A 14,498-nucleotide genomic window follows, 5' to 3' on the forward strand; every position below is an offset into this window, starting at 1 on the left:
ACAAGTAGATCGTCTAAATATGGGATCACAGAGTGACCCTGAGAGTGCAGGACTGTGACTACTGCTGCCCTGACCTTGGCGAAGACCAGTGGGACTGTCGCTAGCCGGAAGGTAGAGCTACGAACAGAAGGTGTTCGTCTCTTATAACGAAGCGTAGAAACGCTAGTGCTCTGGATCAATCGGCACGTGTGGATAAGCATCCTTGATGCCTAATGATGCTAGGAAATCTCCTTGGGACATTGAGGCGATGACATGGCGGAGGGATTCCATCCGGAACCGCCTGGTGTCCACGAGCTTGCTGAGCAGTTTTAGATCCAGAACGGGACGGAACGGCCCGTTCTTATAGGCACCGCAAATAATTTGGGGTAAAAACCGTGACCTTGTTCCTGAAGAGGAACGGGGGTCATCACTCTTTCTGCCTATAGAGTGCACCCTGTTTGCAGAAGAGCAGCGGCTCGGCCGGGAGGTGGAGAAGTTCTGAAGAATCGAGTTGGAGGACGAGAAGTGAGCTCTATCCTGTACCCGTGAGACAGAATGTCTCACACCCAACGGTCATTGACCTATGGCAGCTAAATATCGCCAAGGCGGGTGAGCCTGCTACCGACCGAGGATGCGGAGAGAGGAGGCCGCAAGTCATGAGGAAGCCGCCTTGGAAGCGGGTTTTCAGACTGTCTCTTTTTTGGGCGTGACTGAGCCCGCCAAGAATCTGAGCTCCTCTGATCCTTTTGAGTCCACATTGGACGAGGAAAAATGGGACCTGCCCGAGCCTCGAAAAGACCGAAACCACGACTGCCTCCTGCTCTGTTGGGGTTTGTTGTGTCCGGGCTGAGGAAAGGATGAATCCTTACCCCTGGACTGTTTAATGGTTACATCCAAACGCTCACCAAACAGTCGGTCAGCAGAAAAAGGCAACTGGTTAAGCAACCTTTTTTGGAAGCAGAATCTGCCTTCCATTCACTTAACGAGCAGACCAGGCTCTGCTTAAAAACACGGAGCAGCGGAGGCTACTGCCGTACGGTTCGCAGAGTCTAGGGCAACCTGAATCGCGTAAGAAACAAATGCAGACATTTGAGAGGTTAAGGATGCCACCTGCGGCACAGATGTACGTGTAACCGTGTCAATCTGTGTAAGACAAGCTGAAATAGCTTGGAGTGCCCCAAGGGTGAGAATGCTGGAGCCAACGGTGCGCCGACAGTCTCATAGATGGATTTAGACCAGAGATCCATCTGTCTGTCAGTGGCATCTTTAAGTGCAGCTCCATCTCCCACTGCAACTATGGATCTAGCTACAAGCCTGGAGATTGGAGGATGCCGCTAGGGACACTGGGTCCAGTCCTTGACCACGTCAGGGGGCAGGGATAACGTGTATCCTAAGCCGTTTGGAGAAGCGCATATCTGGATAAGTGTGGTGTTCCTGGACTGCCTCTCTGAAGGCAGAGTGGTCCAGAAAAATACGTGAAGCTGACTCCTCCACTGGAGGAGCTGGGTGAGAAATAACCAACATTCTATTGATGGACGCTATAAGATTATTCACTATGGCGTCACCATTAGGTGTATCCAGATTGAGAGCGGTCTCAGGATCAGAATCCTGAGCCGCTACTTCCGCCTCATTACACAGAGAGTCCTTCTGCTAGGACCCTGATGAAACCGAGGGCCGCTCATAGTGAGCCCGCTTAGGCTGTCTGGGACTGACGTCTGTGCAGAGCCGTGACTCTGGGATGCGTGTGACATTCCCGGAGCTGTTAGTTGTTCACACTGAGGGGGGCCATGGATCAATGATTCAACAGTGCCCATGTTGTGAGAGACATGTCCGGACTGCTAGGCTTCTAGTATCATAGCCATAGTCTCAGAAAATCTGTCAGTAAATACTGCAGACACCGTCCTCATCCTCTGGCCATTAGCAGAGACTCCGGCTGAGTTGGATATAATGGGGGTCTATGTAACCTGCCGGCCGTATAGCCGTACATGCTGTACCGGCTGCATAGAAAAACATGTGGTTCTGCACCTTTGTTTTACACAGAGAATATGCTGATAACTCCTCCGCACAATCCAGGAGGGTATATACAACGTGCGACCAAACAGTGCAATGTATATAGTACAAGCATATCTATAAGTGCACTTCTGCACTAGTGGGGTTAGCACCACAGGTGCTGCTTAACGCCTGTTGCAGCGATTGTGTGACTATCAGAATGCCAGGGTCTTCCACACTTGTCTCTGTATCGTACAGAAACTGACACTAATGGCTGCCGGCGTCCTTGTAGAGAAGGAAGCCGTGGGCGTGCCTGAGAAAGTGCGGGAATCCGGTTTCACAGTGCACACAGTGAGAGGGGTGGAGTATGCAAAACATACTCCAGCTCTCAGCGCTGCTGTGCTATGCAGCGTCACGCCCCTACCCTGACTGTCAGGCCTGTGGGCGGTAACGAAGGGAGACTAGGCCCAGAAGCCGGGGACTCGAGTTAATAAGCGCGGCCGGCATATCAGTGCTGGCCGGCGCGGAAGTCCCCGGCGCACCACAAATCCCAGCGGCGCCTTAAATAAAAATGGCAGCGGCGGTTAGCGCAGTAGTCACCCAATACACTAACACACCCAGCAACGCTGTGGTGTGCGATGGCACTAGTGCGGACAGCGCCGCTGTCCCTGGCGCACTAACACACCCAGCAGTGCTGCCGTGTGTCTGCGCGGTCCCCACAGGGACACAGAGTACCTCCATGTAGCAGGGCCATGTCCCTGAAGATACTCCGCTCCATGTCCAGCAGATACCAGGGGCTGTGGATGGAGCACGGTCTCAGTGCCTGGAGACCGATAGAATCCCACTTCACCCAGAGCCCTGTAAAAAGGGATGGGGAAGGAAGCAGCATGTGGGCTCCAGCCTCCGTACCCGCAATGGGTACCTCAACCTTAACAAACACCTCCGACATGAAGTGGGGTGAGAAGGGAGCATGCTGGGAGCCCTGTATGGGCCCTCTTTTCTTCCATCCGACATAGTCAGCAGCTGCTGCTGACTAAACAGTGGAGCTATGCGTGGATGTGTTGCCTCCTTCGCACAAAGCACAAATCTGGTGAGCCAGTGATCCCACTGGGGGTGTATAGCCAGAAGGGGAGGGGCCTTACACTTTTAAGTGTAATACTTTGTGTGGCCTCCAGAGGCAATAGCTATACACCCAATTGTCTGGGTCTCCCAATTAGGAGCGAAAAAGAAACTAACCTTTTAAGTTCCGACTCTCAAACCAAACTTACAAAGGTTCGCTCATCTCTAATGCTGACTTTCAAAGCAGTCAGAATATCTAAAAAAAAATGTTTGATTATATACCTTATTTTCAATGGAAGCGCACTGACACCTTGTTGTTGTAACGGCTTCTCAGTGATCCCTCTGCACAACGCATGCTGCTAATCCGTATGAGTGACATAAGATACAGGGAGCACAATGCTGCCGAGGACGGCGTCACTTCATTAGATGTGCGTTTCCTGCCTCTGTGCACAGCCCAGAAATGATCTTGCTTTTCAGAGCAGACAGATCATGGTCAGGGCACATGACATGGTTATTTCACACTCATCACAGCAGAGGGCAGTGTAGCAGTCATGAACACTGCACTGCAGGGAAAACTGATAAAGTACTTACTCCTGATGAGCGTTTTCCTGAAGCAATTTCCCCAGTAGCTGCATGTACAAAATCTGTCCTTCTGAACCAAGCAAAAATACCTCGTGATCATTGACAGGATTTCGCTGCTTGCAGAGAGACCGCAGAGGGGCTGATATTCTATGCGCCAAGGACAATACTTCAGATGACTCATTAGGAGTAATTACTTTATCAGTTTTTCCTGCCCTTGTGTACCGCTTCAAGCGTTCATGACTGTTAGGCTATGTGCCCATGTGGTATTTTTTCATGTGTTTTTCCTTGCTTTTTTTTTAATCAACAAAAGCAAGGAAAAAGCATCCCAACAAAGTCCATGAGAATCCTGACTTGCTGTACACATGCTGCTTCCTTTTTCCTTGCAGATAGGCCCTGTGCGCACTAGACGTTTTTGCTGCGTTTAGCGGCGTTTACCGCGTTTTTGTGCAGAAAATGCTGTGACATTGCTTCCCCAGCAATGTCTATGGGTTTTCAGAAGTGCTGTCCGCACACAGCGTTTTTTTGTAGTGGTCACCACAAAAACACAGCATGTCAATTATTTCTGCGTTTTTCACTGCGTTTTCCACCCATTGAGTTCAATGAGATGTTCAAAAACACAATGAAAAACGCAAATTGCAAATATAGCTGCGTATCTATGACCAAAAACGCAGCTATAAAACGCAAGGGGTGTGTACTACAGTGACGTGTACAGGAAGAGGATTCCTTCTGTTGGTAAACACAGAAGCGTGAATCCTCCTGGTACCGCCACCGCTGCTTCCATCTCCCGTCCAGTGCCATGTCCGCTCCCGTGCGGCGCCATGTATAGACGGGAGATGGAAGCAGCTGCGAAATCAAAAGTGAACAGTAGAAAAAGAAAAAAATGTCATACTCACCTGTGTGCAGAGTCCTGGTGCCATGTCCGCTCCCAGCTCCTTTCCCAGTACCGCCACCCCTGCTCCGGCTGTGTGCAGACGGCCGGGACACCTCCGATAGCTGCAGGACCTGGCGCTGATCACCTGATGTGGTCACCTGATGGAATCAACTGACAGTGACAGCAGTGAGGCCGACTTTTTACCGCCCGGCCGGCTAAACTATCAGCTGATGCTGTCAGGAGACTTCATCAGATAATTAACGGCAGCTCATGCAGCGATAGGACAGGAGTCAGCACGGACGTGTGCATTTTTTTTTTCACTGATGCATCAGCTGATTGTATAACCGGCTTTTATACAATCCGCTGATGTGTGATGTGATTCAGACCCTTGAACCTGACACATCATCTTAACGCTTTGCCTTCCACCAAACTGATCAGATGATATTGAATCCGGATTGGACGGTGCGGGACCCTTGATCCAGGATTACTGCGGACGGGTTCTTTATTTCAATGAAGATGGAGTCACTAATTGTGTTGTGTTTTATTTCTAATAAAAATATTTTTCTGTGTGTTGTGTTTTTTTTTTCATCTTTACTAGAAATTCATGGTGGCCATGTCTAATATTGGCGTGACCCCATGAATTTCGGGCTTAGGGCCAGCTGATAATATACGGCTAGCCCTAACTCCATTATTACCCAGCGAGCCACCCGGCTTCAGGGCAGCTGGAAGAATTGGATACAGCTCCAGAAAATGGCGCTTCTATGAAAGCGCCATTTTCTGGGGTGGCTACGGACTGTAATTCGCAGCGGGTGTGCCCAGAAAGCATGGGCACCCTGCACTGTGGATTCCAATCCCCAGCTGCCTAGTTGTACATGGCTGGACTCAAAAATTGGGCGAAGCCCACGTCATTTTTTTTTAATTATTTAATGAAATTCATGAAATAATTTAAAAAAAAAAATAAAAAAGGGGCTTCCCTATATTTTTGGTTCCCAGCCGGGTACAAATAGCCAGCTGGGGGTTGGGGGCAGTCCGTACCTGCCTGCTGTACCTGGCTAGCATACAAAAATATGGCGAGGCCCACTTCATTTTTTTGGAGGGCAAAAAACTCCTGCATACAGTCCTGGATGGAGTATGCTGAGCCTTGTAGTTCTGCAGCTGTCTGCTCTCCTGCATACAGTAGTGGAGAATGAAGAACATATTGAAGAAGGACAGCAGACTTTTTTTCCAAGAATCTTTAATGGCATTGTTCACTGATAAAAAAAAGCAGTGAGCAAAAACACAGCCAAAAACGCGGTCAAAACACATGCGTTTTTACCGCGAGTGCATTTTTTTGCGGACCAAAACGCACAAAAAAACGCAGAGTGAAAAAAACGCCTAGTGTGCACATACCCATATTGTTGCTGAAAAATGCAGCATGTCGATTGTTTCTGCGTTTATTTCCTGTGTTTCTATAATCCCCTGTAGTGCGTTGTTATTACAGGGGATTATAGCACAGCACTTTGCCTCACACCATGCTCAGTAACCCGGGGTAGTCTTTGTGTTTTACTATGACAGCAATTAGGTCCCTGGGATGGCATTCCAAGGACTCGATCACCAAGGAGAGGTAAGCAATTCCTCTCCTTGCCTCCTGAACACTGCTATCACTGACTGCAGCATTTAAAGGGTTAAACTACCAGAAGCAGTGTGGGGACTGCTTCGGGGAGTGAGAGCTGGGTCCCGACTGTAACATCAGTCGGAGACCTGGTAGCGATCGCGGGGGTACAGCACCTGAGCCCTCGTGATCGCCACGCGTAAAAAAAAGCAGCAGGAAAAAACATATATGAAAAACGCGCAATCTGCAATAAAAATGCACTTTTTTTCTGCTGTGTTTTTCCTGCCAAAACATAGTTTTTTATGTGCCGAAATGAAGCATATAAAAAGGCAACGTGGGCACATAGCCTTATATTGCCCTCTGCTGTGATCAGAGTGAAATAACAGTGTCATGTGCCCTGGCCATGATCTGTCCACTCTGAACAGTGCGATCTCTTCTGGGCTGTAGCGTGATGTAGTGCTGGTAAGAATGCTAGGCGCTGGCAGCAACTTTCTCCAGACAGTCGTATTTGCAAACCATGAGTATGCCTTTCGCATGGTAAGCAATACATTTAATTAGAAATATTTTAATTACCGTATTTTTGTGTTTATAAGATGCACCAGATTATAAAATGCACCCCAAATTCAGAGCAAAGAACGGTGAAAACAGGGATCCATCTTATAATCCGTTGGTGTCTTACCGGACGGGGCAGCAGCGGTGGTGGAGCGGAGTCACAGGAGGCAGGGGCGTTGGGTGTCTCAGAAACTCTGTTGTCTGTGCTGGGGCTGTGTTGTCTGTGCTGGGGCTGTGTCATCTGTGCTGGGGCTCGGGCTGTGCCGGCTAGGGCAGCCGTACTGGTGCTGGGGCAGCCGTGTTGGGGCTCGGGCTGCAGCAGCGGGCAATGAGGGCTTCAAAAAAATGGCACCCAAAGTCAGCACAGGTTTATCTCTTGGCTCAATGGCAAGCCGAGATCTCATCTGCGAAAGCGCCACTTTCGGGTGCCATTTTCCTTAAGTTCGCTGCTGGAAGATCAATGGGCTGGAGGCGGCGAATGCGCAGATGAGAGCTTCAACCAAGAGCTCCATCTGCGCACGCGCTGTCTCCAGGCGGCATTATTTGAAGTCCTCACCGCCCACCCTGCAGCGTCCGCACCAGCTGCCAGAGAACCCGCACAGCTGCCCTAGCACAGTCTCCACAGCACAAGCCCAGCCACGGCAGCCCCAGCATAGCCGCAGCATTCGCCCGGGCTCCTGCGACCCCTCATCACCTCCGGTAAGATACATTCAGATTATAAAACGCACCCCTCACTTTGCTCCCAAATTTTTGGGAGGAAAAGTGCGTCTTATAATCTGAAAAACATGGTAAATAGGTTTACAAAACTTTTTCATTTTTTATGTGCAATACAGAAAAATAATGAAAAGGAGTAGTCATTTTTGGTGATAAGCACTCAATCATTTCAATAAAAAGTGAGCGTACCTTCACGACCACTTCTCTACTAAAACCATCTGAGATCAAGGTTACGATGTATTGGAATGCGTCAGCTTGACTGTAATACAAGTGTCAAATCAAGTTCCACAAGCTTTACTTACAATCTCCAGCTCTTGGTCAAAGTCTTCACTTTCTATGTGTTTTATCAGTGGCTTCAACTTTTCTTTCAATCTCTTGCCATCCTTGGCAGGTAAGATGAAGCGCAGCCTCATGTGAGCTCGCTCGATCTGCATGGATTCTTTAAGTTGCTTTATGACTTCCAGTGCCTAAAGGAAAAAAAGTAGATACAACGATATAATATAAACGTGTACATATGTGCAGCAAGGAGAATGGTCTAATATAGCTGTAATGACAATAAATTATCATTAGTGGTAAAAAGAAGTTCAGATCAGTAGAATTCATGACTACTCACCATACACCGTCATCAGGGTTTCTGAGCCATCGGCCTTACATTTCCTTTTAGCGGATTCATAGCGGATAGGTAAAAAGGTACATGTACATTTTTCATTTACTGTAATTCTATACACCTTCTCTTTCTGAATATGATGAGTACGTCTGCCATAAATGTCTATTACACTATTATTCTACCTAGACTCTTACAGTAATTAACACATTTACATCTACAACCAGAAGAAAGTAACAACGGATACAGTAAAAAAAAAAAATAATCATTGCGGCAAAGTGTATGTTAGTAAGAATATCGGTCACATGACTAGGTGGAGTGGCGTTCCAAAAAATAAGTGTGAAACAGATATATTAAAAGGGAACCAACCACCAGGATTTGCACATATAAAGTACAGGCCAGTACCTCCATACTGGCGCTAGGATGGGGAATAAAATAATACCTTCACTTTTCAGACTGGATGTTTCATTGCAGTAAAACGTTTTATCAAAGTTGCAGAAATCATTGCACCAGTGGATTGGCGTGTACAGTGGGGCAGGACTATGTGGGTCAGGTCTTACTTTATTATTCCTCCTCGGTGAGGTTTCGTGGCCTCTATGTAAGTAGATTCCCCACCCCCGTTGCTGCGATCTTAAGTATGGCCGCCGCATGTGCAGTATACACTTGAAATATTTCTGTCACGTCAATGAAATCGTGTCTGCGCGAACCATGATCTCCCTTTGCAGGCTATGTGGATGACGCAGGACGCAGAATCCACATCAATCACGTGGGGAGGACGGCGATTACCAGCGGAGAGGAGGAAGAGAAGCCGCTGCAATGACACCCATCAGACCAAACTGGCCGCATTTACGTACAGCGTGGGAGCTATTCAAAAGATTTTTTGGGGATATACAGGAGAGTCAGGACATAATATACATTTTAGAATGCAACATAGGTGCTAAGGAAGGTGGTGAGATTACCGCATACACTATAAAAAGCTGGTGACACGTTCCCTTTAAGCTATTTTTGTGACCTCTGCCCATGCACTAATCATGTAATGTTCCTAAACCTCCTCTGATGTCTTGTGTATTTACATATTGAAACAGATTTAGCAGCAACAGAAGCCTTAAAAGGGGGTTGACCCTTGTAAACCCCCCCCCCCCAAAAAACCAACTTTCTCTGTCGTTTCATTGGGGGACACAGGACCATGGGTTATGCTGCCGTCACTAGGAGGCTGACACTAAGTAAACAGAAAAAGTTAGCTCCTCCCCAGCAGTATAACCCCTGAGCCGGAGGCGGGCTCAACCAGTTTTTTGCTTAGTGTCGTAGGAGGCTGATGTGGGCCGACTGGGCCCCCTTCAGCCACTTGATTTTTTGCGTTATTTTGTTTTTCTCATTTTTTCTCGGCGACGCTCGTCGCTCTCATCTGTGGTAATTTTCTTTTTCTGCAGGTATCTTTTCTCTACCTCAGCTCTCGCAGCCCGTGTGGGTACCACTCCCCTGGGTCGCAGAGGCTTGAGTTGTCGGGCCCTCTCCCCCGTCCAATTCCACGGTACCACTCCCCGGTTGGCACGCGGGGCTGAACTTTCCTGGGCACCCCTATTCACCCTGCGGTACCACCCCAAAGGGTCGCAAGGGGCATACAGCAGGGACTGGACCTCCGCAGCGCATCTGGAGTTTTTGGATGGGGCCCGCAACGCTGCTACATTTAGGGGCTTCCACCCCAATGGCGTCCAACTCCCCGCCTTCTTCAGCCTGCTTCCTGGTGCCCGCAGCCATTCCTTCGCTGAGCGGAGCACACAGGAGCATGTGCAGAGTCTCAGCCTGCACACTGGACAGCGCGCCGCGGATCAGGTAGGACCCCTACCTTCTCCCCCCTCGGACGGCTGCAGAAATTTAGGCCCCGGTCTGGGCCTACTCGCCGGACTCCCCCGCTGCGTCCGTGGAGCTCCCTGCCGACTCCGAGGTCGGGCGGCCCCGCATCGCTGCTGCGCCGCCGCCGCTTGCGGCCGGGTCCGCCGGCGCTGCCCCTGTACCTTTTCACAGTTTCAAACGCCGCCGCCACCTGAGGTCGGCTCCGTCGGCGCTGCCTCTGCCCGCAACGGCACCTCGGCTCGGCCACTGTCCTCGGTCCCCCAGGCCGCCTACCGCACAGCGCGCCGAGGATCCTCGCCGCCACCTGCGGTCGGGTCCGCCGGCGCGGCCTCTGCCCGCGACGGTGCCTCTGCTTAGGCCCCGTCCTCGGCGTGCCCAGGCCGCATCCCGCACAGCGCGCCGAGGATCCTCTCCGCCGCCGCCTGCGGCCGGGTCCGCCGGCGCGGCCTCTGCCCGCGACAGTGCCTCTGCTTAGGCCCCGTCCTCGGCGTGCCCAGGCCGCATCCCGCACAACGCGCCGAGGATCCTCTCCGCCGCCGCCTGCGGTCGGGTCCGCCGGCGCGGCCTCTACCCGCGACGGTGCCTCTGCTTGGGCCCCGTCCTCGGCGTGCCCAGGCCGCATCCCGCGCAGCGCGCCGAGGATCCTCTCCACCGCCGCCTGCGGCCGGGTCCGCCGGCGCGGCCTCTGTCCGCCCCGGCACCTTCAAAATTTAGCCCCCGGCTTCGGCCCTGTCCTCGGCGTCCCCAGGCCCGCCTCCCGCACGGCGCTATTGGACGCCGGCCTCTCCGTTCCCGCCCTCCGCCGTGCTCCAGGCATCACTTGGGGGGTGGGGGATATTTTTTTCCCGCTCACAGCGTCCATTTTAAATAAAGAAAGGAAGAAAAAAAAAAAAAAAAAAAGAGAATGGGAGTTTATTCCAGACTACTAGTCTGGGTTTACTGAGGCCTCAGCATCACCTTCTTTTTCCGGGGGAGAAAATAAAACACACTTTTCTTTAGTGTATATTTTTTATTTTAGGTCGATTTTTATTAAAAATTTTACATACATGAGTTTTTTACACCTTAACTCTTACAGTACTTTCGGGCACTTGTTTTGCTTCACCTTTTTTATATCGCGCTCCCAGCTCGAGATTTTAGTTTAGTCCCCTCCGGCGGGTTAATGCCCTGTCTCAGGTCATAGATTCCCTCGCCGCCATCCCTCGGCTTCGCGCGCATGCGCTGCGTCCCCGGCCAATACTCGGTTATACCTTCCATAGGTCTAGCGCAATCCCCTCGGGGAGGTGAGTCTCTTACCAGGGACCTTTCCTATGCTAGAAGCGGACCCGACAGGTCTCGTCTTTTGTGGCCCCCCTGTTTTCCACCTTATTCCCCAGGTCCAGACTGCCTTTTCTCCGGCAGTCTTCCGACCTCTCGGGTGATGGCCCAGGCTTTCCACCTCTGCTGGACTCCGAGCAGGACCTGGATGTTTTGGCGCATGTCTAAAGGCCTGCTGGAATTGGTGAGTCAGGCCGTAAGGCTACGGACAGCCCCCTTATCTCCATGCACGCAGGTCCCCCTTAAGTCATTTGGAGCGGACCCTGCTCAGACGACATCCAGAGCTCGCTGAGTTACCGCGTGCTCACAGTCAACTGCCATACACGACGTTTACCAGCGGTAAGTCTAGTCATCGTCTTTATTCCCTTCTCCAAAAAGGGTCTCGGTGAGAATGGGCATGCCACACTGGAGTCGCTGAGTGATCACAGACAACAACCAGACACAGCGCTTACCTGCGGTAAGTCGTGTTATTGTCATTATCATTCCCCCAGAGGGCTCTGGAGAGAGGGGGCATGGCACCTTGCAGACAGGAAGGTGGGGACCCCTGCGGGTTTTCAGTGGACATCCAGTTCGCCGTGTGACTGCGTGAGCACGGATATTCCTCGGACACAATTTTTACCAGCGGTAAGTCCCTTATATTGTCTTACCCCTTCTCGTAGAGGGCTCCGTGATGAAGGGGCACGCTACCCTGTACTTGACCCGCCTGGGTTCCTCCTGGCTTCTCGTCCCTATCGTGACGCTCCGCAGGGACTCCATGGACACTCTACGCAGCGGTCCGCGCTCCACCTATGCCGATCCAGGACTGGTTATCAGCTTCAGTGAGTACCCTCTCTTTACAAAATCTGGTGTCTGCCCGCTACACGGCCTGAGCCTCTAACATCAGGGTACCTACCCGTCGAGAGCTCTGACTCGGGATCAGGAACGCAGATTCGACATTTAGGAAGTCGCTGACTTCCTTTCCGGCTCTCGGGATCGCCCTTTCGGAGATAGGCGAGTCCAGTTTATCCCCTACGCTACGTCAGGGTAGACTGGCTACGTAAGGGAAGGGTACACCCCTTTCCCGGCATCGGCCCTAATGCACCAGGACTCGTTCCCTCACATTAGGTTCGTCAGGGAACCTTTATCCCTACAACAGCCATCTCCGCTTTGCGTGGCTGCGGACCGTCCCAGCTTTCTGAGAGTGCTTGCAGGGATCACGATCCCTATGCATCCCCAGGCTCTCTCTGCCCAGGAACGACCGGGAGACCCAGAGTCTCCCTTCAAGGACCCTCGCCTTGAGGTTTAGACCATCATCATCACTTTTCGCTACTAGGGTAGCTGAGCTACAGGAAAGAGTCCTCCCAGACCCGGCCCGGTCCATCACTCCTCAGGCACGGTATTCGAGCCGTTCAAGGGTTGCTACTCCTCACGCAGGAGCAGTTTCCCTCCTGGCACAGGGTCCTGCGGCTCTTTGCCTCCCGCTCCCGTTTTTTCCCTTCGGTTTTTTGCTATGCGAGTCCTCGACAGCCTGTGGCGGTGTTAGCGATGGTGCACATACCAGATTTCATCCCGGACTCTCCAACGGAACACACTGAAGAACGGGGACAGGAAGGTTCCGTCTTCGAGGGTGACCGGCCAATTTCCTCCTAGAGGACCACTCTTCGCAACCATCCCTGGGAAGATTCCCTTTCCTCCTCTGGAGCTTATTATCAACCGTCACCAGCCTCCCGTACTAGGGTATGCTACCCCACCATTCCTCGGCACGGTCCCGAGGGACACCCCTAGAGTGTCGTCTCCCCTTTCAGCATTCCGGACTCAGAGCCATTCGGTTAGCCCGGTTACAATTTCTTCTCTGGGGTGTATTGTCCAGTCAGGTTCCAGTCGGACCATGCCACAGCAGTGATGTGCATCATCCACCAGGAAGACGCAGGGAGCGTCATGGCAAGAGAAGAGGCCAAGAGGTTCTTGCTCTGGGACGGGCTCTTTCATTCGCTAATCTCGGCAGCACATCCCGAGCGTGGACGTTTGGGAGGCCGATTTCCGCGGTACGATAGGTCTCGCGTAGGTAAAGGACTCCAACAGGGATATCAACAGCCAGATCTCTGGCGAAGGAAGACCTCCAGTCGTGACTTTTTGGCCTTCCGATCCAACTCTCAAGTCAATGGTGCGTCGAGTACGCCACCTGCTCTGGACTAGAGGACGACGCCCAAGACCGGTCGTGTAGCCTGTTCAGGCTCTCGTGCATCTTCCCGCTGCTTTCCATGATCTCGAGGGTTCTCAAGAGGGACCTAGGCAGGCGATAGCTCGGGAGTGGCCCAGGCGAGCATAGTTTCGCATAACTTACTCATCTCCTCGCAGATGCCCCGTGGCTCCTTCCAGACCGCCAGATTCTTCCGTGTCGGGGCCCCTCTAGTCTACCAGGACTCAGGAGTCCCAGGTTCCATGGCCTCACCAGTGGATCCCGGGTGCTGGCTCGGTCAGGTCTGTGAACAAGATGATGACAGACATTGAGGAGGGCCTGGAATCCAGTTCCCTCGAAGATTTAGTTCCACGTGGAAAGAGCTCCCCCGGTGGTGTGAGGACCGCATCTTCAGAGACTTTTCACTTTCCGTCAATCAGGGCCTTCGCTCAGAGAAATGTCCATCTGGCTCGGCGTTTTTCATCGTTCACTAGAAAAGTGGGACCATAATCCAGTGATGAGTTTGCTCAAGGTACCCCTTTTTTCCCTGCTCCCACCTGTTTTGATAGGTGGGCTCCTCGTGGCCATCTGGTTGTTATAGACGGCATCAGGGCGGGCAGCCCTCTCGTAGTCTTTTCTCCCCCTTTTTCCGCTCCGCCAGCAGGATAAGGGGGGGGCTCCAGCCAGAACCCTTCGTTTCTGTCCGAGACACCTCGGCTTTCCTTCCAGAAGAGGACTTTAGGTTTCGTTTTTGTCGGTTCTAGGCTCCCCTCTCAGCCTGAAAGAGGCATAGTTCGTTCTAGGACTGGTACGAGCCCTCAGTCTTTCGTGTCGGCAGGACACCATTTTTTTGTCGGTTACACCGACTGTCAGTCCATTCTTCCGCCCTTTCCCAAGAAACATAGGCCGGCGCAAAGGGCCTGAATATCACATGGATCCTTTCCTCCATATGTGAAGACTATCGCATGAAGGTCGGACTTCCGCCGCGGTCTACCGAGCAAGGGGCACCCTTGCAAGATTGGGCTCCGGACGTCGGTCAACCAGGTCCTCTGGTCCACCACCCGATCTAGTCGGCGTACCTTTGCTAGTTTCTAACAGGTTCTCACTCAAGCTTCGGCAGAGGCCAGTCTTGGTGTAAGGTTTGCGGGTGGCAGTGGCACACCTGTAACAACGTAGGCGCTTGTAGGTCCGGGTCAGCCCGGCAAGGGGAAGCGACTTCCTTCCTATCTCC

At 51.8% G+C, this 14,498-nt stretch overlaps 1 protein-coding gene across 2 annotated transcripts in view; it reads right to left on the bottom strand.

Annotated features, from left to right (window-relative positions):
- The window catches only part of SBDS (SBDS ribosome maturation factor), a 45,368-nt gene that overhangs the window by 7,055 nt on the left and 23,815 nt on the right, over positions 1-14,498 (bottom strand). For both annotated transcript variants that reach the window (XR_012750520.1, XM_075336333.1), the window contains exon 4: positions 7,640-7,804. Coding sequence is in view for 1 of the 2 variants with exons in the window: in XM_075336333.1 (XP_075192448.1) it covers positions 7,640-7,804 (165 nt within the window). In the remaining variant the exon portion in view is untranslated. The remainder of the gene's footprint in view (positions 1-7,639; positions 7,805-14,498) is intronic.

This window comes from Anomaloglossus baeobatrachus, chromosome 2 (assembly GCF_048569485.1).
Source record: "Anomaloglossus baeobatrachus isolate aAnoBae1 chromosome 2, aAnoBae1.hap1, whole genome shotgun sequence".
In the NCBI taxonomy this organism is placed as follows: domain Eukaryota; kingdom Metazoa; phylum Chordata; class Amphibia; order Anura; family Aromobatidae; genus Anomaloglossus; species Anomaloglossus baeobatrachus.